We start from the raw sequence: 25,997 nt of genomic DNA, 5'->3' as shown, positions 1-25,997 counted from the left end.
CGCAATTGGTTCCATTTTAGGCTCTGGTAAACAGTATTTGGTAATCCTGAAATTTGATATTGGGATCAGAGTGGTCCATCATAAAAGTAAGATAGATCAGTTAATCCTGGATAGCAAAACATGGGTTTTCCAAATCTGGACCAATTTGATTCAGATGACATTTTTTGAAAAACTGGGCCCTGTGTTACTTATTTAATAAGAGAAACAAAAAAAGCAGAAACAGTGCTGGAGAATCATGACAAAAATAACAGCTCAACAACACATCAAGGCAACTTTGTGATAATATAATTTATATACCAATAATGAAATACAATATCTATCAAACTTTCTAGACGATCTGTGCAATACAAGACATTAATTTTAATAATTTTTGTTTCATTTCTACCAGTACTTTTGGCGCAACCTTATAGGCACATTGGTTAACAAACTGAATTGAATGCAAATTTAAAAAAAATACAACAACAGTTCATTTTAATAAGCAAATACATTGCAAAATAATAAGAGCACTAACACGCTGTCACATTTTACCCACACAGGATAATCCTTGTGCTTTAAATATAATAAATTACTATTGTTTTAATAATATGCACTGTGTTTACAAGATTTAAATCAGAAAAAATAATTATAGTGGTTAAGAGAGCTTAACGTGCAGCAATTTAAGAAAACACATGCAATTACAAAAAACACCAGCAAATTAAGAAAAGGGGTACATCCGTTTAACAGCACACATGCTGCAATTCCTTACAGCGCATACACATTTTAAAAAAAATGCACTGCATTTTCTTACAATGCAAACAAATTAATAAAATGTACTACATTGTCATAAAATACTTGCAAAATAGCTCAGAACACAATGGAAATGTTTTAAAAGGATCCTAAAATGTGACAGACCATTTAGGTTATGGTTATTTGGGCTAATAAAATGAACAAAGGGAATCTGGACGTTTAAATAAACAAACAAAAACTCACCTTTCAAAGATCACCTACAACTTCACTGAGCAATAGTCATGGCACAGCAGCGTTCGTCACGTTTTTGGGTCCCACGAAACATTTCTGTTGTGTTTTTTAAACATTTTTTAATGTGTCACACGGATGAAGATCTTTTCTTAATTTGCTGCTGTTTTTTGTAATTGTATTTTTTTTTATTGCAGCACGTTAAGCTCTCTCAGCCACCTTAAATAATACTTCAATTGAGCAAGTATACATTGAATTGCTGGTATATCTCTGTTCACTCTCTGATGTCCGTTGGACTTGCTGTCAGGCTGTTGGCGGTGTCTGATACTGACGCAACTTCACTTCCAGCAGAACACGGGCCTTCTGTTGGTAAAGACAGCTGGAACCCAAATCAAAACAAATTAATAACAGTACAAAAAATGTATCCATTATGCAGTCTCAGTAATCCTTGATGTTTACCATTTGTGGGAATGATCTGTGCTCAGCTTCGTTTTGCAGAATGAAGTCGGTCAGTAGTTTCCATGGTGGGCTGATCATCACATCACTGTCCTGACTCTCTGTACTGACCAGCAGTAGCGGCTCCTCTGAAACCTACAATGTTTAAAGAATGTGTCATTAGCCAGATCTCATTAACCAAATGAATGTTTTTTTAAGTTTTCAAAAAAAATAATAATAATTTCCATCAAGTTGTTAGAGAAGCTGACTGTAGTATTGGTAACCTTGTAACAGACAGTAAACAACTCACCATAGCAGAAACAGCTGATTAGTCTCATGAGTGTAATGCTCTCTATGTCAGAGTTTATTTGGGAAATGGGTTTCCATTCACATAAACCCCGTTTCTCATCAAAACCGCCACAAGTGAATGTTAAAACATGTTTTCAAACTAAGGGATTTTTTTTAAACTTCCATTTCTTGTTTGTGATTTGATACTTCAAATTTGCATCAAGACAGGGTGAAGGAAACACAGCTAATGCTAAAGCTGCAAACTGTAAGTGCAACTGCAGCTTTTTGCTTTTTGTTTCCATTGGTTTGTGTGTCGTGGTGTGTATAATCTAATGTTTTGCAGTGTATGTGGTGGTCAGTCTTTGCGCCGATGGAGTTGGAGGTACTTAATACTTTGATCGAAATAACAAATTCTACTGGAGAATGTCATCTGAACCAATAAATAATGTCCACCTTTTTGTTTTGACTAGCTGAGGATAAAAATGTATCACAAATTAGTCATGCTGTGTACCAATAGTGATCAAATTTAACAATTACCACTTAGCTTATATCACACCTCTTTATGCAAATTATTATTGATATATTTTGTTTTCAATCTGTTAGTGTTAAAGTCTGTGTGAAATTAAAAATGTTTATTTTCCTATCTAATATTGTTATTCTTTAATTAAATGTGATCTTCATTCAAAGTCTGATCTTCTGCTTCCATGTTTGTAGTGCTGGCTCTTCTCTGATTATGTCAGTTTGACAACTTACTTCAGTTTACTTTCAGTTTGTCAGTTTGACAACATTATGCTTAACCACACCCCTCTTATCTTTAGATTGCTTTGAGGCCAAATAAGCCCCGTCCCTACTCAATATTCCATTTCAGTTGGAAGTACATTGACATACTGAAATAAGTCTCAGCAACTTCCCATTCAACCGGATTTTAATTTCAACATTTGGATGACTTCATAATTTACTGTTACATTTAGTATCTGTATAGTCTAATTTCTAATTGATGTAACTTTTGAATATCATGGGAAATTGTTCATTTAAACAAATAAACAATCCAGGCTCATTCTGAAAATGAACCGCTATATACATTTCTGGAGAGCGCCAAATAGGTCCCAGGAGCTATGCTTTTCTTTTTTTGTGAATCCACCAGAGGCCGCTGTGTACACTTTTTGAGATCTCAAATTTTTCTCTCAAGTGCCATTCACGGCAGCTGTTCTTGCATAAATCCACCAGAAGCCACTGTCAACTGACTGACCCATCCAATGAACAACAGACCAACCATATTTTCATGTGAAAACCTACCAGTAGCAATGAAATTATAAAACATAAAGCATTATTACAAGCTCACCGTTGTGAATCAGGCTAGAGTAAGAATATAGTTTTGAACACTGACTGGTTATGTACTAAATAAATAAATAAAAAAAGTTACAGACTGCAGCTTTAAGTTTCAAAGTAAGTGCTACTAACCAGATGCCCCTCAAGCTGCTTCTGTGTGTGTCTCATGGTCAGACTTCTCTTCTTATCTTTGCATCTCTTGTTCTGGAACCAGACACGAATGACCCGAGGACTGAGGCCAGTCATTTCCACCAGCTGCTCTTTCATGAGAGCATCGGGTCTGGGATTTGCAGTGTAACAGGTCTGAAGCATGTGGAGCTGAGTCTCACTGAGAACCGTCCTGACGCGGGTCGCCCTCTCTGAACGCCTCTGCATTGAGGACCAGGACATTGTGGATTTGATCTCCTCTGTAGTAGTGTGACATAAAGAGAGAGTTTACTTTAAAACAACACACTGTAATTTCAAAATATACACTTTTTTTACTAACTGAAACCTGCTACATCCAAAGTGACTTGTATAATCCAACTAAAGGTCAATATGATGGTCAGTGCAGTGCCTGACTGCTGGATCTTTCCCCATCCCATATTCCTGTTTCTCTTCAAATGTACTTCTTGTAAGTATACTCACAAAAATAAATAATTAAAAAAGCTATTAACTTAAAGTAAAGCAAGCCTTTCCACATTCTTTTCTCATGCTTTCCACAGAGACAGATGAGTCTTCGCTTAGGTCCAGCTTCCAGCCTCTGGCGCCTAGTCTGCAGCTCTGCACAAGATGTTTCTCCAGAGGAGAAATAGTCGTGCCCAACTCAGCCTGTTTTCTCTCGAGATTTTTTAGCTTTTCACTTTCGCCAGTTGGTGAGTTTTTTCCTCGCTGCTGTTACCACTGGCTTGGATGGTTCGGGATCTGTAGAGCTACGCATCGATGGATTGCTCTTTATTTTTTGGACTCTCAGTAGTGAATATTAAACCACACTAAACTGAGCTAAACTGAACTGAACTTAAACTCTGAAAACTGAACTGGCACTATTTCAATTTACTATGATCTTCTATGTGAAGCTGCTTTGACACAATCTACATTGTAAAAGTGCTAAACAAGTAAATGTGAATTGAATTTAATTTAATGACAATCCTTGTTTACATGAATCTGTAACAATAGCATGTTTCCATCAACCTATTTTTATGCGCATGCATACTAATAACTTTGAATAGGATAAACTTTTTATCAGATTTTTAAATACATTTTTTAACTGAAAATAACATTATTTTAACAAAATTTACAAAAATATATGTCTTAGATTGGCATTAACAGACAAACCAGTGGACCGATGATGTTGATTATGAAAGTGGTTCAGTATTATTACCTCCCAGTACTGTCTTGAGCGTCTGCGCTCCCAAAGAGCCACCAAAAGAGCTCTCCTGCCACCAAAAGCCACCGCATGCACCCCAAAAAAGGATTATGGCTGTTATTTTTCAAAATGCTTATTTAAAGTGAGCTGAAGTTAACTGATTGACTTGTGCTGGAAGAACATAAAGGAATTGTGTGGAACCCAGCTTTTTTTACATTGTCTTCATTGTGTTTCATCTTCATCTTCCGAAATGTTTCACCGATTTATCAGAAATTAATCATTTCCTTTTCTTTTACTCATTGGATGTGTTTTATGTACAAATATTTTATGCGATATTCTAATTTTGTGCAAAATTCTAAAAAGCATTTTTGGATGGAAATGCTATGCTCGGTTTGCACTTTCACTGCAATTTAGTACCACTAAAAGTAGATGGGATTAATGCTATAGTTGCGCAGCTTCTAGTACCATGACTACCTGAAAACATTTTCACTTTTGGTCATCTCATCCTGCTCTCGCTAAAACAACTAATGAGAGGAACATCTGGATCTCTTCTACTGACTATGATGCTGCAATTTCAGTATCTTTTTTTCTGCGGTGTTATAAAAATGGTTTAGTCAAGGGGGATTAATAATACAGCAATGGCAGCTGCTGACTATGGAAATATAGCCGGTTTGGTGGCTCATGTTGCAACTCCAACAACACTAGTGATAATACCCTTTGACTAGTAGTTGATGATCAGTACTGTGTATTGTTTTGGTAATAACCCAAGTTGACACTATAAAAAAAGTCTCGCCCCCTTCTAACTCTGAGCAGTTCCTTTGTATTATTAGCACATCTTGCATGTATTGCCATTCTATGTGAAATTGCTAAATGCTTCTTCAAATTGAAGTTGTTTAGGACAAAAGCATCTGCTAAGACCCTTAAAAGTGAGCTGTACCGAATCAAACCACACTGTCATGCAGTGCAATAGTGTTTTAACAGCACAATGTTGACTAGGTTTATGCTAATGAACTTAAAAGGCTAGTAAAATTCCTTGTTATCTCTTCACAAGGAACATAATTTTCCATTAAAAAAACGAATTTTCCATTTTTTTTCCTAATCATGTTTAAAATATGTTGACAAGACAATACAGAATACAAAGTGACCAGTTTCAGACTTTTCTTAAATAACATGAAAATGAACTCTACAAACAGCTTACCAAAGTAGACATGAGGCTTTATCTCTGCAATATTTTAGCTTATTCAGACCAAACATGGTGTGTTTTATGACAACGATGACCAGCTCACAAACACTTCCATTGATCAAATTTTTCACCAAATTCAGACAATAGTGACAAAAAGTTATGGGATTTGAGTCGAACATTTTCAAATTACTGGATTAACTCATTTAAGGCATAGTGCTGAACTGCATCTGAAGTTGTATCTCTTCAAAACTTAAAACATATTCACATTAGACTTTATAGTGTTTTGAATTTCTTGATTACCCTATGAATGAACACTGAAGTGCCAGACGAGAAGCTTTTCGAAAAACATACACTCACCGGATGGATCGCCAGCCTCCTTCTGTTGGTTTATAGAAGCACTCATTAGTTTGTTATGATGATCGGTGCAAAGCAGTTGACCGTCCTGCAGTACATACTCATCTCCAGGAAGTAATGGACGGTTGCAGCCCTCGCATCGAAAACACTGGACGTGATAAATATTCACTTGAGAACGCATCACAAACTCTTTGCTTATGAAGGCTTTGTCGCATTTTGCACACTTGCTGGTGGATAATCTGCAGAACAAAGAGGATTTGTTGCGTAAAAAATAATACATCCACATCATTATTATTGTTAGGGTAATAATACTAACCATGACTAATATATTTAGACTACATTCAATAAAGTTTACGTTTTAAAATTTCATACAAAATTGTGTATTTATTAGCATGAACATCCAAATACATAAAAATCTATTTATTGCAGTATTTATTCATTTAACATTGTTAGTTAATGTTAATTTTGTATGATGTTAATGATGTATTAGTAAATGTTAAATTATGATTAATAAATGCTGTACAAAATTGTTCATAACTAGTTCATTTTAGCAAACACATTAAGTATCAAACATAGACCATTATTAAAAAAAACTATCAAAAATTATTTAACACAGTATGTTTTTTTAATTGTCAAAACACAATATATTATCAAAAGCTTGCCTGTTTTATTTCAGAAAAAAAGAAGAGAAAAAGAAATATTGTACATTATACAACTTCTCATATCATTGTATTTGTGAATTTAAATTACAGTTGTGTTGTAAAAAAATTTGAAAAAAAAAATGAAAACCGTCTTAGAAAACGTATAGAAAACAAGCTTATTTTTTTCTTTAAGGAACAGTAAATGATTTCATAACTGTTCATAGCGTTGAATAGGCTAACATTTATTAGTTATTGCAGTAAACCACCAAAAACGTAAGTAAATAAATAAAACTTTCTTTAACACCATGTGTATACTTCAAGTAGTAAAAGAAAAAGGTAAATAGTGTTTGTGAAAGTTATTCATTTATTGTAACAGGCTCCACTCACCTGCTGTAGTGTTCTCTGCAGAAGGTTTTGCCGTCTCTGATGAAGCAGGTGCAGGACTCGTCCAGAAACTGATGGCACTCCGCGCACTTCAGACACCGCGCGTGCCACTCCAGATCAGGGGAAACGCGCAAAATGAAGCGGTCCAGGATCTCAAGCCCACAACCCACGCAGAATGAAGACAGCTTGGTTCCTTTAAGAACAAGCACCACATTACACACGTCTAATATGCAAGTTGTAGCCATTAATGTCACTAGAAAATGCGAATTATAGCTTCTCATCAAACATTACAAAAACAACAATGACAACTTACTGTTTTGTTGCTCTCCCATGTCAGACAGAAGCATATATCGCTGTTATCTTCGATATTAGACACTGACGATTAAATAGAGATTTCTCTTGAACTGCACTTTTACAGGGTCACCAATGTGAGTCTGTCTCACTCTTTTTTATGTGTTTGATTTGATGTGGGTGCAGAAGAGCCAATCAGTATCCGCCTTAAGCACTGGACCATTGAGCTAATTACCGAAAACCCCGCCCTCAAACAGTTAGATACGGCCACAGCAGGTTTATCTCCTTCTGTATTTTTTATACATGAATCTATACGTTTGCTAAACGTTTTACCAGGCATTTCAATTTTTTTTTGTTGACTTTACACATGTTTATAACTGTGATTTTGCAGTCAATGTGTAAATGCATAAAAAAAAAATATTATTTTAAAACATTTTATTCAGCTCCTTCATGTGAACTACATTAGTGGGTTAACTGTAAATGGGAAGCACTACCTAATATTTTTTTACTTTCTTAGCTTGTGTGAATCCGTATATAACATTTTTTCCCAATTAACTTTACTTGTCTAGTATAATTGTGTGGTTTAGTTTTATTAATACATTGTATACATTTTCCAATATTGTATATTTTCAACAATAAAAGTATAGAAGTGTCAAATTAAAAAATAGACTTAAAAAACGATAAACAACTTAATAATAATCATCATCATAATAATAATAATCATAATACATTTTTTTAAATAAATAGCCTCATAATTTATTTATGTGATTTGTATATAAGATTAGAATTTATGTTAGCTTTTTGTAAGTGGTTTTATGTTTTAGAATAGAATTTAGCTTATTTTCATTCACCATTTGTAAAGGAAACGTACTGCAGGCTCTATGTGCCATTTACATATATTTCAATTAATAAAAACGAGTGCATGTTTTTACCAACACTAATATTGTTTTTTTTATGCATGCTTATAGTTGTGTAAATTGCTTCCTTTTCCTCATTTGTAAGTCGCTTTGGATAAAAGCGTCTGCTAAATGACTAAATGTAGTGAATAGTGTAAATACTAGTGAAATGTTGCTATACTGCACTGAAGGATAAATTCATAAATGGATTTTATCTAGTGTTGCAGCAGTCAAAATTAAAGCACATTGAACTGAACTATAAACTGAACTTATAAAAATAGCCAGACACAGTTTCAATTTAGCATAGCTTCTATGTTAAGCTGCTTTGACACAATCAACATTGTAAAAGCACTATATAGATTAATTGAATTGAATAAACTTCAGCACAAACACAATGCGTATCCAAACTTTTTTCTTTTTGTACACATTTACATAATACAGCTTAAATAACTGCAATACGTAATATATATATATATATATATATATATATATATATATATATATATATATATATATATATATATATATATATATATATATATATATATAATTTTTTTTTTTTTTTGAGGTGAGCTATTAGCAATAACCATAATATTGCTTAATGTTCAGTAATATTCATGTCAACATGTCAATATATAATGATTTGACTGCTTTGATCCAGTGACAATACAAACTAAATTTAGCTTGACTGATGAAACTGCATTCTGGAAAGATGCTTCAAAGCTGAACCAAAATTCACCACTAATTGAACTGGCAATACTGCTTTTAGGATTTGAACTTATTATTGATTTTTCTTATTTCATAATGCAGACGAATATCAAATAAAATAAAAGCAGAACAATACAAAATTGTTGCTATGAAAATACTACAAATAATAAGCATAACACTTATTATTCTGTCCCAACTAATTGTATAGTCCCAATAGTATAAGAACAGCAGAACGCAGTTTGGGTAACTTAAGTGACTTTACTGGCATTTAATTGTTCTTCTCAATATCTTTCCTTTTTTTGTACATATATTAAATTCAACCAGCAGTACAAGTTTACTAATGAAGGCTACATAGTATTTATGCAAATGTTATTAAGTGAATGAGGAAAATTTATTAAATGAGACCATTTGAATCGAATATTAGCAAAATTATCAGATTTATTACATCACCAGAATAACGTGTCAGCCATGAAGAAGTGTTTGTACAACAAAATACAGGCGGTATGAAACTGAGAATAATCAACCCTTGAATATTTACAAAAACAGAGCTTTAGTAGGCTAAAAATAGAGCACTTATAGTGACATTGTAACGTTTAAATCAGCCACAGAATTAAAACACATGTGTGTGTGTAGTACACATGGAAAATAAAAGTAAAACTAATCTGAATGCAGTATTTTAAATGTCGACTAGGTGGCGGATCAACACCACAAGTTGCTAGACGCGACTGCTCTGATAGTGATAGTCAGTTGCGAGGAGGAGGACGGGCCGTAAATGGCCCCCGCAGCTTGAGACCCCTGTTCTAAGACGTGTTCTAACATCTCTAGACATTAATATTAAATATATTTAAATTTCCACCAACTTTCCTCCAGTTATGGCAATACTGTTTTTTTGTATTCAAAACCACTGCAGTGTATTTGAATTTGAAAGTTGCGTTGCCGTGGTAACATTAGAACTTTGGAACACTGGAATATTGGAAGTAGCCTGCATTCCAGCAGACTGTTGTGAACATTTCTTCATGAACTGAAAGCTCAAGACACCACTGAGAAGAGACAACCAGTGTTTATCAGATATCAGTTGGCAGAATTGATTCAAATCTGATTGTGTTTGACCATCAAATCAGTATAAACATGTCAACTATTGCTCTCAGTTCTCCAGACACTTTTTCACCAACGGCCATGGAGCAGTCCTCATCTCAGGAACTCTTAATTGAGCTCAGCACAGCTTTGGCTGCAGGCCTGTGGTGGGCACAGGTAGAGGTCACATACCCCATTTCTGAAGAGCCTGACTATGGGGACAGCAACAAATGGCCAAGGTGGGAAATAATGGAGGCAGGAGATTTGTCATGGCCCTCACCGATAGTCTTCAATCATGCATCTGAGGAGGCTGAATCTCAGAGTTCAGCATCTTCAGATGCAATCCTGATGAGGATTGAGGAGCCGAGGCAGATCCATGAGTCAATGAACCAGGAGGTGCAACAGCAGGAGCCTCAAGTCACAGATAAACAGAGGTCCCCCATGGCTGTGAAGCCCATAGAGGAAGGACATACTGAGTCTTCACAGGCATCTGCAGTTCCAGCATCACTGCCTGTCTCCAGCAGCCAGACTGAACATGTGTCCTTCAGAATGTTTACTGCAAAATGTGCTTTGACCACAAGTTCTCTGCCAATGGACAAAAAGTTTAGTGACATCCTTATGGAGCGGAGGCAGAAGTGGAAGGAGGAGCTACGTAGACAGAAGCGGCAGCAGAGATCCCCAAATTCACCACAGGGAACACCTGTAACTGTAAGTTAACTTTCATTTCTGTCCATATAATTTAGACTTACTTAAAAATATATAGAATTTAATGTTTTCTGCGTGCTTATTTGAAATATGGATGATTAACATGGAGTTGAATTTTCATCAAGGTTGTGATAGGTTTGCTATTTGAAATTAGTTTTTGTTTTGATATTATTGTACTTTTGGTGTAAATTTTAGTTTAGTTGGTTTGATTAAAGATTTCGTTAGTTTTAGTTTTTATTTCGTGAACACATTTCTAATTTTATATATATTTAGTTTCAGTTTTAGTCATAATAGTTTATCAGAGTTTGCAGAATATGTCCAGTATTGAGCAAAGTTTAGTGTTTCCACAACTAACATTAACCCCTTGCAAAAATCTTACTCATAAGAATAAAAATATTGCTTGAACAGACACTGAACCCAAAAACACAACTTAAATTAATAAAAGTAAAAACTTCTTTATATCAAAAATAATGTAGTTCAACATGTCTGTTTTACCTTTTTTTTGGCAAATGAAGAAAAAATGAATCTGTTTATAGAAAATATGTTTTGCTATATATTAATGCACTTGACTGTTGTTTTTTAGCTCTAAAATCCTAATCTACAGGTGTTTTTGCATAAAATTAGTGATTCTTAATTCTGAAAATGATTATTATTTTGCTGTTTATTATTTTATTTCGGTTACACCCTGTAGATTTCAGTTCATGTTGTTAGTTTCTATTACTTTATTTCACTTTAACAAAAAATTTAGTTTTTTGGCCAATAGTTTTTTTCTTGGTTTTACTTTTTGTCCACTAAAATATCATTGATTTTCACTGTCACACTTGAAAATTATTACAAAAACAGTGAATGGTTAAACATTTTTTTTTATTCCATAGACTTCTCATTAAAAAAGCTACAACTACAACTGTTATTACATTTTCTACACTCGCCTATTGTAAGACTTTCTCAAACATAGTTCAATAAATTATAACTTTTAAAAATTAAAAGAAAATGGTAAAATTATTAGCGCAACACAGTGGCTAAGTGGTTAGCACAGTTGCCTCATAGCTAGAACATGGAGGAAGCCCAAGTAAACACAGAGAAAACATGCAAAACTCCACAAAGAAAAACATCCAGGGTCCGGTACTGAAACCAGCAACCTTCTTGCTCTGAGGCAACTATGCAAACCACTTAACTACTGTGCTGCTCCATTAAAAAACTATGGGATAAATAAAGTTAGTGATTCCTTATTTGTTCAAACACCAGACTTCAAACTACATTAATAAATTTAAATTCTTCTTCAAAAACATTGTTAAAAATAAACTTTTTTTAAAACATATTTGTCAACCAACCACATGCAAATAATTTAATGCAAATTTTCATTTAGAATTCTGATTATGTCTGTTTCTTCAACAGGACACTGCAGACGTGGACCATTCAGTTCCAGTGAAAAAAATCAAAACCAGTCATCAGCAGCTGTCGATTGACGATTTGTGCAGAAAATTTGCTGATTTATGTTTGTAGATTGTGTTTGTGTATTGTGCACATCTTAAATAAATATATTCCCATAAAAAATGTATGTAGTTTTGCTTGTTTAATTATAGAAAATTGAGGTGTGGAGAAACTAATAAAGTGCTTTGGGTGTATTTCAATACACAGTAATTCATTCATCAAGGGCAACACAAATTATTTTTGTTATTTGTTATAGTAATATATAATATATTCATTTTTGTAATTTTGTTTTAATGTTTTTGTAACCCACCGATCCTACTACACCCAGCTTGGACTGAGCTGGGGTCGAACGAGTGATTCTTTGCATGGGAGTTGGTTGCTCTAATAAGGAGGCTAAGGACCATGGCCTCTAGCGTCTGTCACTAGAGCACCTTCAGGTCAGAAGGAGTAAGTTTACCTGCATAGCACTTCGCTAGCTGGCCTCCGTTAAATTATAAAATGCTGGAATGGTTGGTGGTTCATTCTGCTGTGGTGACCCCTGATAAAAAGGGACAAAGCTAAAAGAAAATCAATGAACAAATAAAAATTCTCTATACATTTTTTTTCATTAGATGCCTATAAGCAGATTAAAAGGTAAAAACACAATTTACACCAAGCTAAAGGACAAATTTGTAAGAGAATGTGTTGACATTTTTTATGTCATGCAGATTACTGGTGAGTTGCACCAATGAAGATCAATTTAATAATTTAACAATTTTATCCTTTGTAATTTCACAATAATCTTGGATTAACTATAGCCTAATCTTGATGCATCATTAGTTTAAACTCAGGTTTAGATTATTAAGAGATTAACTTGAAACTTGCTATTTGGGAGGTATATATACAGTTCATCCGGAAAGTATTCATGCTTCACTTCTTCCACATTTTTTTATGTTACAGTCTTATTTCAAAATAGATTAAATTCATTTATTTCCTCAAAATTCTACACACAATACCCCATAATGACAATGTGAAAAATATATTTTTTAAATAGTTGGAAATGTATTAAAAATAAAAAAGCTGACAAATCACATGTACATCAGCAGCTTTTGCAGTAAAGCTCTAAATTAAACTCAGATAAATTCTGTTTCCTCTAATCTTTCTTGAAATGTTTCAGCAGCTTAATTGGAGTTCACCTGTGGTAAATTCAGTTGATTGGACATGATTTGAAAAGGCATACACCTGTCTAAAAGGTTCCAGGGTTGACAGTGCATGTCAAGGCACAAACCAAGCATAAAGACAAAGGAATTGTCTGTAGAACTCCAAGAGAGGATTGTCCCGACGCACAAGGCTGGGGAAGTTTACAGAAAAACATCTGCTGCACTGAAAGTTCCAATGAGCACAGTGGCCTCCATCATCTGTAAGTGGAAGATGTTTGGAACCACCAGGCCTCTTCCTAGAGCTGGCCGGCCATCTAAGCTGAGTGATCAGGAGAGAATGGCCTTAGTCAGGGAGGTGATCACTAACCCGATGGTCAACCTGTCTGAGCTCCAACGTTCTTCTGTGGAGAGAGAACCTTACAGAAGGACAACCATCTGTGCAGCAATCCACCAATCAGGCCTGTATGGTAGAGTGGCCAGACGGAAACCACTCCCCACCTGGAATTTGCTAAAAGGCATTTGAAAGACTCTCAAACCATTTATTCATTCATTTTTTTGTCAGCTTAGTCCTTTCATTAATCCAGGGTCGCCACAGCAGAATGGACCGCCAACTAATCCAGCAAGTTTTTACGCAGCGGATGCCCTTCCAGCCGCAACCCATCTCTGTGAAACATACACACACTCATACACTACGGACAATTTAGCCTACCCAATTCACCTGTCCCACATGTCTTTGGACTGTGGGGGAAACCGGAGCACCCGGAGGAAACCCATGCAAACGCAGGGAGAACATGCAAACTCCACACAGAAATACAAACTGAGCCGCGGATCGAATCAGCGACCTAGCGACCTTCTTGCTGTGAGGCGAACATGCTACCCACTGCGCCACTGCGTCGCCGACTCTCAAACCATAAGAAACACAATTCTCTGTTCTAATGAGACTAAAATTGAATTCTTTGTAGTGCATGTGGACAATGACCCAAAGCACTCCACCAAAATATTAATGCAGTGGCTTCACAACAACTCGGTAAACGTCCTTAAGTGGCCCAGCCGCAGCCCAGACCTAAATCCTATTGAACATCTCTGGAGAGATCTGAAAATGGCTGTACACCGTCACCTCCCATCCAACCTGATAGAGCATGAGAAGTACTGCAAAGACAGATGTGACAAGCTTGTGGCATCATATTCAAAAAGACTTGAGACTGTAATTGCTGCCAAAGGTGCATTAACAAAGTATTTAGCAAAGGCTGTGAATACTTATGTACATGTGATTTTTCAGGTTTTTTATTTTTAACAAATTTGCAACAATTTAAAAAAATCTTTTCACATTGTCATTATGGGGTATTGTGTGTAGAATTTTTAGGAAATAAATGCATTTTAACCATTTTGAAATAAGGCTGTAACATAAATAAATGTGGAAAAAGTGAAGCGCTATGAATACTTTCCGGATACACTGTAAACTCAAAATCAATCTGGAAAAAAGAGTTTCTCAAATAAAGGACTACAGCAAGAATATATAGCAAACATGCAAAAGATAATATGGTTACCTAAAACATAAGGTTTCAATCTATAATGGAGAGTGGTTCAATCATAATGTTTATAACATTCAATTCAGTTTAATGAATAATAATGTAATAATTATAGAAAAAGAGCTGAGAGTAACTAAATACACAAATATTCAATATAGGCCTATACATTTTGAATTAACTCTGATTTTTTTCATTCTGACAATCGAACTGATTAATTTCAGTAAGCAAGCCCCAGCCTTGTGAGGTTTTCACTCATCATAGCACATTACATTGTTACACTTGAACGACTGTTTTACACCGTATAGTAGCTTATTACTAAAATGGTGATACTACGACTACCAAAAATAACATGCTTACTGTAGGCCCACTACACTCTTACTATAAGAAATCCATGGTTACTTGTTAGACCATACATCTGATCAAAACTATAAATACAAATTTGTCACCCCCAGAAATAGAAACACGCGTGTTTTCTCTCAAACGTCCACGTTTACGTCACATTGCATGCGTCATTGCGTCATCAATCTCCGCCATATTGAATAAGGAAATAAGAGTGGAAGAGGAGGAACGTCCCGCCCGGATGCATGTAAACATCCACGTCAACAGAAAGGATATTAATGAAACGCTCATAAAGGCACGAGACAACACGAATATTGTCATTGTAGACTCTGACGGATGTATAATTAAAAGACTGCTGAACACGGTGGTGTTTTAGGCTCGTGCGAACAATGACTTCACTAACGCAGAGAAACTCGGGCCTGGTGCAGAGACGGACCGAGGCCTCGCGTAACGCCGCCGCCGCCGATAAGGAGAAAATCGACGGTGAGGATGAGTTCGAGTCTCGCCGCGGGGAGGAGGAGGACGAAGACAAGGGCGACTCCAAAGAGACACGGCTGACTTTGATGGAGGAAGTCTTGCTGCTCGGACTGAAGGATCGAGAGGTTTGACTTGTGTGGCTTTGCTAGTCGCCCGGAGCGTCAAGTTAACATGAGGACTAGATAAATCCTGTAATACCATAGAGATTAAGTGTGTTAAGAGCAGCTGTTCTTGGAGACCCTCGGTTTAGCATGCTATAAGGGTCCCAGTAACGTTAGGGGTTTGTTATTGAGATAAAGTTGTTTATTTACTCGCGTATTCGTTAAGTGACAACTTGTGACATGCGCTTGTGACTGTTTACCATGGTAACTTACTTGAATAATCAGTCTGAAATCGCATGCAAGTATGACTTCAAAACAGCATTAGTACTATTTATTTGTTATAATGTTGTACTTTGATAGTCATTGGCTGCTTATATGTATTCACTGTTTACAATTGGCAAAGAATACCTTTTTCTAAAATTATATTAATAAGTAGAAAGTCCAAATGTGCAAATGTAAAACCAACTTTACCTCCGTGTCAACATTTTTTTAATGACTAAAGGCAAAGATCTTTTAGAGTTAAAGTAAGTCTTCTGTCGTAATTGTGAATTATGTAACTCTTTACAACTTCCTTCCCGTTAAACATGCAAAACCGCATAGATACTTACATTAGGTTAAAGATCAAATCTATAGAGATGTTAAACTAAGCTAATGCAGTCTGGAACATATAGTACATTTTTTTAAGTTGTCTTAGAGTAGTTTGCACCAAAAATGCTAATTATGTATTAATTTACTCACCCCTTTGATGTTTTTTTCTTCTAGTAAACACAAATATGCTTTAAATAATGTTGGAAATCATATTAAAAGTAGAAAATAAGCAGTATCTCTTCTAAATAAAATAACTGTTGTATATCTTGTAAATAATATTTAAACAGTGCACTTTTCTAATCTTCTGTAAACAAATATTTTAATGTACATAATAATTTTATTGTAATATGATATATGCCATCTCAAGGCATCTCTGGTGCAGCTTTCAATCATCGTCAATGTAGTGCAAATGTAAATTTTTTGAGAGGTGCACAGGTAAAGGTAGGCGAGCTTGTGAAGGCTTCGCTGGACCATATCCATGCTTTAGCCACAGAAGTATAAATCACCCTTAACAGAGCGGGGGCACATGACTCCACATGAGGCAGTAAAAGTTATTGGAAAAAATTGACCTGGAAAAATTAGTTCAATTATAGGTTCTGATTGTCTATTTCGATTACTTTTTCATTAATCGCCCAGCCCTATGATCTGATATGATTTAGTTAAGATTTTTTAAACAAAATTCTCTGAAACTAGTTTAATGTAAAAAAAGCCCTTTAATTTTTCTTAAATGCTGCAGATCTTTTGCAAAATAATATATTTACGGTCATAACTCAATTGCTATTTACAAATTATATTAACAAATTGCAAAAAAATTATTATACTAACTAAAAAAGACATCAATAAAAACAAACTAAAACTGTGACTGTGCTGGGATTTTACATTTTTAAAAAGGAATATCAGCATATCACTGTTTTCTAGCATAAGGTGAGGTTTTTGCACATTTACAATGTCTCCTGCTGGTGAGAAAACTCTTTCACCGGGGACTGAGATGGCTGGTGTGGAGAGGTACGCCTTTCCTAAACCATAGAGCAGTGTGTACAGAGGTAGTCAATAGACCCTTTGCTCCAAGCGACTGACCACTGACATAAATACTAATCATTATAAAATGACTAATTATACTGTAGGATAGAGACAGGAGTTCAACATGATTATGAAGGTCAATAATAAATATTACTTGTATAATTAATTAGTATCAGTGTGCATTTAAGAAAAATCTTGAGCATTTTTAAATATTCAACAATTATAAGCAAATTACTTAATGATTTGAAAAGGAGAGGGTAAAAATAATTTTAATACCAGGTTCTGTAACAGCACAACTTTCTTTTTCAGTCTGAAAAACGTCTTCACACTTTCACGATGAAAACACTGATGCACTGTGTGATCTCTGTAGCACTCGTAGAAGCAAGCGGATCTACAAATAGTTATTAATAGTTTTATTTATTTATTTTTTGCATATGGACATCTGACTGTTGTTTATTTATTGTGCCAACGGTTGATGTGCATCATATTTGTTGTTCTGTTAGTGTAAGTAAACGTCTTTTTGCAGTATTTGCACACCTGCTAGTATATGGAAGCATGCCTTTTTTATATCAGCCATTATGACGGCAGTAAATGTTATCTGCGGATGTTATTTGCAGAACAGTAAATAACTCTTGTTTGTCTTGTGTAGGGTTACACATCATTCTGGAATGATTGCATATCGTCTGGTCTGAGAGGGTGTATGCTCATTGAGCTAGCCATAAGAGGACGCCTGCAACTGGAGGCTTCTGGCATGAGGAGAAAAAGCTTGCTGACCAGAAAGGTGCGTGTTTTGTTAACATAATTGCAGTGGTTATTGTGGCCATTTTGGTGATTTGATTCACATGTATGTGGTTTTGATTTGCTTTAATTCAGCATTGTTGAGTTGTCAATTATATTTCTTTTTGAAATGTTGCTTTTTGCGAACACGGAATCCATATTTAAATATAAAAGCTGATTTAAATGGCACCTATGGTGAAAAATCTACTTTTCAAGCTGTTTGGACAGACGTGTGTAGGTATAGTGTATAGACCATCATATTGGGGTGATATAAACACAGTCCTTTTTTTTCAATTTAACAATATAAATACGGTGGACCAATTGGAGCGTTTTTTTTTTTTTTAATCTACCGCAACTTGACATAGGAGTGCATTCCCCAAGCCTACTAATATTGATTGACATGCGCGCATCACCATTTCCTCAGCTTGTTGTTTCACGTCTGCCATTTTCTGCATGAGAGTCAAAGCGATGTCACTAAAGGAACACCCTTGCTCTACTTTTAGATATAAGGCTCATTGGGCTCAACACAAGATCAACATTCACCACATGATCGTTGTAACAGGGCTCGAGATGAACCCTTTTGCTTGGTAGCACCGGTGCTCCTGACTTAAAAAACTTAGGCGCATCAGCCAAAAGTTAGTCGCACCCACCAATTATGAGCACCGTTACTACAAGTTTTATACAAACAGATTTATTGCATTTGAAATCAACAGTAATCAAACTAACAAGCAAAAAAAAAAAAAAAAAAAAAAAAATATATATATATATATATATATATATATATATATATATATATATATGCAAGCGTGAGGAAAAGATATCTCAACGAAATCCCGTTATCCAAAGATAATACATTTTTATAATAGAACTGAGTGACCAAAAGATACACGGAGCGCTCACCAGCCCTGCACGCACTGCTTGAATGAATCTGTTAACGATATAACTCTGCTGTTCTCACAAGTGCTGTCTGATATTGCACTGATGCTTTTGACATACTGTACCTTATTATATGCATACATGTTAATAGCAATACCGGTCTTTATATGAGTAGCGATATTAATTGTGTACATGGTGTTCAATCTTACATATAGCTGCCCCTTGCACGGTAGATAGCATTTGGCGATTTATATGAAGGATTAAACAGAAGCTCTCGTGCTAAATGTGGCAAACAGTTACCTGAAAACTCCATCCCACTGACTTTTTATAGCGGACTTAAAGCCAACGAAAGTATTTTATCCACTCTTGGAAAAGTGTAGATGGTGGATTAAGATTCAGCACATGATCACTAGTAAGATGTGTCATTATTTGTAAATGGGTGGTTTCTAAAACAAAATCTGCCAGTGTTAGCTTCATTCTCATCTTAAGCACTTTAGTTTTTCGCGTAGTCATCCCAAGCAAGAAGGCAGTGATTGACAGCTGATATTAACCAATCATTCGCGTTCAGTGCTAGAGCAGTGGTGGGCCAATAAGAAGAGCGCGGAGGCGGGGCAAGCATTACAGACTTGGCTTTTACTGCAGCAAGTCGACATTACAACTGTTTTAAACCATTTGCGAGCGCTACGTTTCGCGTTTTAAGTGCAGACAAAGAGCTTAGAGATGCATTCTGCGTGTCTTCCGAATCCGCGCATGTGCTGAACATTTTGCAGTAAAAACTGGTCGCGCACAACAATTTTTAGCACTCGCACAAGTGCTCCCGAATATATTTTAAGGTCGCATAAATAAAATTTCAGGCGCATATGCGATCAAAATGGTCGCAATTTCGAGCCCTGTTGTAATCAGAATTATTGTTTAATTTAGTTTGTTTGTAGGTAGGTTTGCAAATGTGTACTTTTCATTGCGTCTACCCTAAATTTCAGCCGTTTTTTTTCGCGGTCACAGATGCTCCCTGTTCTTAACTAGGTGCAGCTGGAAAGTGCAAGCCTTCTGTCAGAGTACACACAACCGTGCTCCCAGCCGGTGGCTGTTCGCGGCGCCCAGCCATGAATCGGGACACTTCATATTTCTACCGTGCCACAGAGCGCCATTTGAATTCTTTTATTTTAAATAACATGCGAATGTGCGTGTCTGGTGTGCCATGTCGCGGCTCTGAGCGGCACATCCGGTGCCTCAGTCAAAGTTAATCCAGTGTGCGTGGTTATTAGTCTCGGTGTACAAGCTCAGAACTTTAAAGAGCCCCTATTGTGGGTTTTCAAAAATGAGCTTCCATGTAGTGTGTAACACAGATCTAAGTGAAGTGAAATATCCAGCTAAAGCTTAAATCTGAAAGTGGACAGTTTTTAAAACTATTGATTCATCTAAAAAAAAAAAAAAAAAAAAGAGTCGACTCGTAGTGGGTAGAATGAATCGTCTTTATAACGAGTCTTTAGCTGTTTCGGCGTGACTACAAAACATGGTTGTTATGGGCGCAAACCCGGGAAAATTTAAACCTGCGCCCCGCCCACTAACACAGCCGCGAAGACAAACAGATCCTGAAGTCATAAGTCAAGAAGACACTGTGCTTACCTGGATATTATTGAAAGTGTGAGGGGAAATAATTTATTCAGCAGTCTACACGCTTACAGTGGGCAATGGCAGCCTGCTACACTGAAAAAAATTATTCAAAGATGATTACTTGAATTTACTCAATTTTTTTACGTTTAGTGTTTGTAAACAATCTAATTGTGTTGAATTTAAACAAACAAATTTAGTTGAACATTATTCAATTTAATTTGTTTGTTTAAATTCAACACAAATAAATTGTTTGCAACAGTTCTGCATGCAACACGCTGGTAATCACTACAACCCCCTGGCTGGGGATGGGATCTTTGGGCAAAGCAGAGTACAGGTAAGCCCTGAGAACATATAACACTTCAAGCAAGAGGTGCCACAGCAATAAGTTACAGCTGAGTTACAGCTAAGAAGGGAGAAAAGCTCGGTCACAGAAATCCCGCTCAGTAAATGATGTGCATACTATTGGTTTCATTTTCACTGCTAAGTGCCGTTCAAAATTAAATGCATATTATAAGACCATGAAAGTGTTTTTTGACCTTGCATGCATATCAGTATGTTGTTGGAGACCCATATAACCGAAATATGACCCTTTTTCATGTATAATATGGGCTCTTTAAACTAGCAGTTGGCTGTAAAACTGTACAATGACACAAATGATTTTGTACTCTCTGCTTGGTCTGTGTCCGAGTCGTACATGTACGGCTGAATTCTGAGCCTCTCACCCATGTAGCTTAGTTTCTCTCTGTCTGCCTCCTGTTACGTTGGGCAGGAAGTCTAAACTTATTTTCATGTGAAGCAACACACCCCTAAAACAGCGACCTGTGTACATGCCCACAACGTGACACTTTTGAACTCTTTATAATAAAAAAATCTGAACTGTGTTTTAAACTGAACCTAAACTGGCACACTCAGAAGAACCAAAAATATTAATATTAAATCTTTAAAAAGGGGTAAACTATGTGCCCTTTAAACTATCATACTCTATACATTAGGAAAAAAAAGTTAAATTGGTTTTAGTTTAAATCGCAACGCATCATCCCTGACTTATTTGCATTGGTTAAAGCGATTCATGTGCTATACTTTTGTTGTTTAGAAGTGACCAATATTTTATATGTAGATTGATTTGGCAGACTTTAGTCTAATCTGTTTATCAAGAACGATTTGTCATCGTTGCTGTATGACCATGACATGTCAGTGGTAAAGTTTGTCATCTATGTTAGAAAGTCATGCAAACACATTAATCTGGCTGCTTGAGTGGGCTAGTGAACAATAAAATTATAGCCCAATAACACTGTGTAAAATATGCATGTTGCTAATCTATTGATTGTTGACATTAAATGTGCCTTCTGTAGAAATTTAACTTCAACATGTTTATTTGTTGGAAACAGTAACTATAAAGGCAGTGTCATGATGGGTAAACTAAATGTATGCCAGTACATTTGTATGCTCAAATGCTGAGTTTTTCTTTTAGCAGAGTGTGGTACACTTTACTTTTTAAAAAAATGTTTTTAATTTTTTTTTTTACTTTTTTATTATAACTGATTTAATGCTTTAAAGGGAAATCTTTGATTGTAATGTTCTGTTATTTGTTTAGCTAACTATAAAAGGTAAAGCTTTCCAAAACAAATAGCAAATCTGCATTGCAATAATAGTAGCTTGTGAGGGAGTGGTAATAACACAGTTTTTTATTAGCTAGATTGAAAAATTGAGCAAAGCTTGACGGTTAAATAAAAAGGGTATTTTTATGTTTCATCATATTGCATCTAATCACATTGTGTTGAATCAAATCGAAATCAGATTGTACTTGATCATGATTGGGTGAATCATATTGTATCATATTGGTAGCTGCTTCATATTTATCTTTATTGTACTGTATCGTTGGCTATGAATCAAGATGCATATTGCATTGGTCTCAGTTCTGAGATGCTCATCCTTAATAGGGTTTGGCTGATAGATGATGCCATCGTCCATCGCCAATGGCCAATAGACAACTAGACACAGACACAAGTGGTGCTCACTGCAGAGCCACACACACACACAGCCACGCGCATCTCTTAGAGCTCCAGAGACAAAGAGTACTCCACGTCTTTATCAAGGTTGTACCCTGCATCGCGTCTTACTTGGTTGTTAAACGTGATATTCTGACATCCTAAGTCTCCCGGAAGTTTCGGGAGTCTCTATGCATTTGCCAAACTTACAATGCCTGGCTACGAACAAGTGATAACAAATAGATATCATACGATGCCAAATTTCTCAACATCGCCCAACCCTTATCCTTAATGTTCATGAAATGCACATTTACATTAACAGTAGAGTTTGTTTAACATGGAATTACAAACACTGAAAGAGGATATCTTAAATTTGCATCTATAATGCTCACATGTTTGGCAAGTCCGGCAGTTCAACTATTATTTATATAGCATCATCACTTATGTATGTAACACTTTGTACAGTAGATTGCAGCTTTGCTGTATTAGAAATGCAGAACAGTGTTGCTTTCAAGTACAATTTCACTTCCATAAAGCAGCTTATTAGTATTTCTTTTTTCTCACAAACACCTGTCTTTTCACAGACTAATCAAATGAAAGGAACCAGAAAAGATTTCCTTGTCAAAAAAGTCGGAACGTCAATCACACCTACCGATCATATTTCAGGGTGTTGACTAGCCAAAGCAATCTTTTTAAAAAACCTCTGCTTAGGCCGGCAAACACTGAATTGTCAAAGTGCTGTGAACTCTGATTTGGCCTGATTTTCTCACTTCATTTTGTTTATTGATTTCACTTAAATTCCACAATTAAGGTTAAATGCAAAATCAACTAAAGTGAATTGTTTGCTAATTTTGTCACATATTTTGACATTTCAACAAAGTCTGAGTAGGAAAATTAATATGCTAATAGACTAATAGCTAATAACTAATAGATCACAACTGTAAAGGTATATGGGTGAAAGTATAACTAAACTTTATCAGCTGTGTCTCATATTTGATACATATCAGCAAAATGATATCCTTTTGTATTATGGTCACACTTGAGTTTGAGCATGCAAATTTCTGTTGTACGGCCCAGTGAAAAGGGGCAGGATTAATCAAGATGTTTAGACATGTGAAAAAGCGAGCGATTGGTCCATTTTTTTACATTTATGTCCACACGAGTCATGTTTTGATCTTTGATTGGTACCATGCAGTCATGTGATGCTATTTCGCAGGTCAGGGTTCACCCAAGTGGGAAGCCAATACGGAAGTAACTGAAACTGCAATTCATCAAAATTCCGCTAGTCCTGGCTCCATAATCGATCAAATTTCAATTGAGCCCACTGTTAGAATGGCCAACTTTACAGCAAAAAAAACGGTGTTTACAGCCTGGTACAAAACGATTTTGGTTCATACAGGTAATATTACCCTTTATGACAACTGTGAGGGAGGTGAATTTTTTTCATCCGTTTCCTTTATATTAGGCTATATTTAGTTTGCATAATTAAGAGCTTGGCCACTTAAGTGACAGCTAGGTCTCGCTGGTCGTCATCACTTCACCTCAGCTGACTCCGGCAGATTAGCCACTGAACTCGGCATATACATCATATTTTTGTGTTGTTTTATGTGGCTTTACACAGTCAGTTGCCTTTTGGACTTACAATTTTCAGATGATATAGTGTACAGCCAAGCACATGTGGTCAGAATACAAACAAGTCACAGGTAATAAAGTATTAAGCGTTTTCCCAAAGTGGCGTCTGTCTAAGCCAGTTCCAAGCAAAATGCCAGCAGGTGTCTGTAGCTCTGCTCATTCTCTGCCTCTTTGCCCTTGTTTGGTATCCTGCTGTGGGTGCGATGACACGTGAACAAAATGGCGAGGGTTGGCCACTCCTGCTTGTGGCTTCTTTTGCAGTGTTCAGAAACCTATGGGTGACGTCACGCGTACTACGTCCATATATTTTTTCAGTCTATCGGTTCACCAAGCCTCAACTTTGCCACGCAGTGAACTGTGAAACTTTTCGCACAAGCTTGCGTTTCTGGTCTGACGCATTCGTGTACATATGAATAGAGATCTATGGGCCGAAAAAAAAGTCCAGTGTGACTGCGGCTTTAGTGGGACAAATTATTGTGTGGTTCTTGTAATCAAATTGTTGAACTTCGCTCTTTCAGCAGAAGCAAACATCTACGATAGACCTGTGTAATCAACGGCAACACAGTAAATCATATGTGAGATCCAGAACTCAGCTGCTGGACACAAGCAGAAGTGAATATTTCTTTATAGGCCTTAAGTGGGCATTTATTAACACATTAGAGCTAATAAGAAACATAAGAAAGCAATATAACAATACTGATAAACTTGTGCTGTATATTGCTAGAAACAGAATGTGTTTTCTTACTAGGTCTTCATTGTTCTTGGATAGTCTTGGCTAGTATTCACATAAATGATTTGTGTTCAACAAAACAAAAAGCAATCAAGCAAAAAGACAGTGCATAGATTATCTACTGTTTGTATTCTTATTGTAATTTGGTTCTGTTATTGTTTTTTTTTTGTGTAAAATAAGCAAGCTTCATGTATTTAGTTTTCTTAGTGTTGTGTATATTTATTGTGCATGCAGCAAAATGCATGATGTGTTACATTTGATATAGTAAATGTTTTTGTTATTGGAGATGTTCTGCAAATGTGTGCTGTTTAGATCACTAATATAACATTAAATTTGGATCTTGACTCTTTGAACCTGTTTTTTCTCTTCAGGTATTGTGTAAATCGGATGCCCCAACAGGAGACATGCTGCTGGATGAGGCACTGAAACATGTTAAAGAAACTCAACCTCCAGAGACAGTCCAGAGCTGGGTTGAGTTGTTAAGTGGTGAGTTATCAACATGCCTGACATACATGTAGATTATTTTTGTTTTTCTAAGGGAGTTTACATTTTCAAATCTGAATAAGGTTTTTATTTTGAAAAGTATCCCAATTCAGGATCTTCACAGTTTGTTCAAAGTTTTTTGAGACTGTGCTCGCTGCAGAGCCATTTGAGCAGAGCTGAGCTCCAGCGAGGGGGAACATGAGCTCTCACTCATCCTCCTATAAGCTGTTTTAATGCGTACACCAACCCCACCCCTAACCCTACCCCCAGTGACATCACTTGTAGATGAAGTGCAAGAAAGGAGGAGCGAGAGTTCAAGCTCCCCCTCGCTGGAGCTCAGCTCTGCCCAAATCGCTCTGCAGCAAGCACCACTTGAGTTTTTTAGTTGTTTTGGCAAGTTTGGATGTGGATGTGTTTGCATTCATTTTACTTTGTGATCTGATGCTTTCAAAGTGAACACAGTATTTAAGGAAGACCTAAAATGTGATGCTTGTTTTATCCACCGAAAAGAAACCGAAATGTAATAAGTTGGCAGCAAATGCTAAAATAGTGGTAAAATTAATGAACATTTTGTACTTTTGCTACTGGACCCATGCACCCAGCACTTGGGCGAGCTGGAAAATTAAGATGAATATTTGGCATTATACAAAACTAGAGTACAATTTTGATGTCAAGTTGACTTTTAA

At 36.0% G+C, this 25,997-nt stretch overlaps 4 protein-coding genes across 6 annotated transcripts in view; 3 read left to right on the top strand and 1 right to left on the bottom strand.

Annotated features, from left to right (window-relative positions):
• Window positions 1-25,997, top strand: part of tctn1 (tectonic family member 1) — an 845,382-nt gene that overhangs the window by 547,327 nt on the left and 272,058 nt on the right. The gene's annotated exons all lie outside the window — the stretch shown is intronic.
• On the bottom strand, window positions 268-7,338 carry isl1b (ISL LIM homeobox 1b). 2 transcript variants are annotated; one of them, XR_015500299.1, is made up of 7 exons: window positions 7,227-7,338; window positions 6,917-7,106; window positions 5,990-6,127; window positions 5,892-5,913; window positions 3,139-3,413; window positions 1,414-1,545; window positions 268-1,333 (listed from the first exon to the last, which is right to left on the bottom strand). XR_015500299.1 is itself a non-coding variant. In NM_001002043.1 (6 exon segments), coding segments are annotated over 6 exon segments (972 nt in total). In that variant the 5' UTR covers window positions 7,261-7,321; the 3' UTR covers window positions 271-1,228.
• On the top strand, window positions 8,666-12,982 carry LOC137490366 (uncharacterized). Its single transcript, XM_087270182.1, has 3 exons — window positions 8,666-9,015; window positions 9,062-10,590; window positions 11,983-12,982. Exons 2-3 carry the CDS (start codon window positions 9,937-9,939, stop codon window positions 12,088-12,090), a joined length of 762 nt encoding a protein of 253 aa, XP_087126308.1. The 5' UTR covers window positions 8,666-9,015; window positions 9,062-9,936; the 3' UTR covers window positions 12,091-12,982.
• golph3b (golgi phosphoprotein 3b) overlaps window positions 15,236-25,997 on the top strand; it is a 13,044-nt gene continuing 2,282 nt past the window's right edge. The window contains exons 1-4 of one of the 2 annotated variants that reach the window (XR_015500771.1): window positions 15,236-15,627; window positions 17,861-17,992; window positions 25,200-25,472; window positions 25,647-25,997. The exon at window positions 25,647-25,997 is cut by the window's right edge and continues 2,282 nt beyond it. Coding sequence is in view for 1 of the 2 variants with exons in the window: in XM_087270160.1 (XP_087126286.1) it covers window positions 15,415-15,627; window positions 17,861-17,992; window positions 25,200-25,314 (460 nt within the window). In the remaining variant the exon portion in view is untranslated. The remainder of the gene's footprint in view (window positions 15,628-17,860; window positions 17,993-25,199; window positions 25,473-25,646) is intronic. The other variant, XM_087270160.1, reaches the window with a different exon arrangement.

Source organism: Danio rerio, chromosome 10 (assembly GCF_052040795.2).
Source record: "Danio rerio strain M-AB ecotype USA chromosome 10, GRCz13ab, whole genome shotgun sequence".
Classification (NCBI taxonomy): Eukaryota; Metazoa; Chordata; class Actinopteri; order Cypriniformes; family Danionidae; genus Danio; species Danio rerio.
Note: the sequence above shows the minus strand (reverse complement) of the source record. Positions and strands in the feature narration are given on the sequence as shown.

What these genes read in the sequence shown, in the direction of transcription:
- LOC137490366 (XM_087270182.1), top strand. Translation starts at nt 9,937, where the DNA reads ATGTCAACTATTGCTCTCAGTTCTCCAGACACTTTTTCACCAACGGCC. An exon ending in CACAGGGAACACCTGTAACT is followed by an intron (nt 10,591 to 11,982) that starts GTAAGTTAACTT and finishes TTTCTTCAACAG; the next exon opens with GACACTGCAGACGTGGACCA.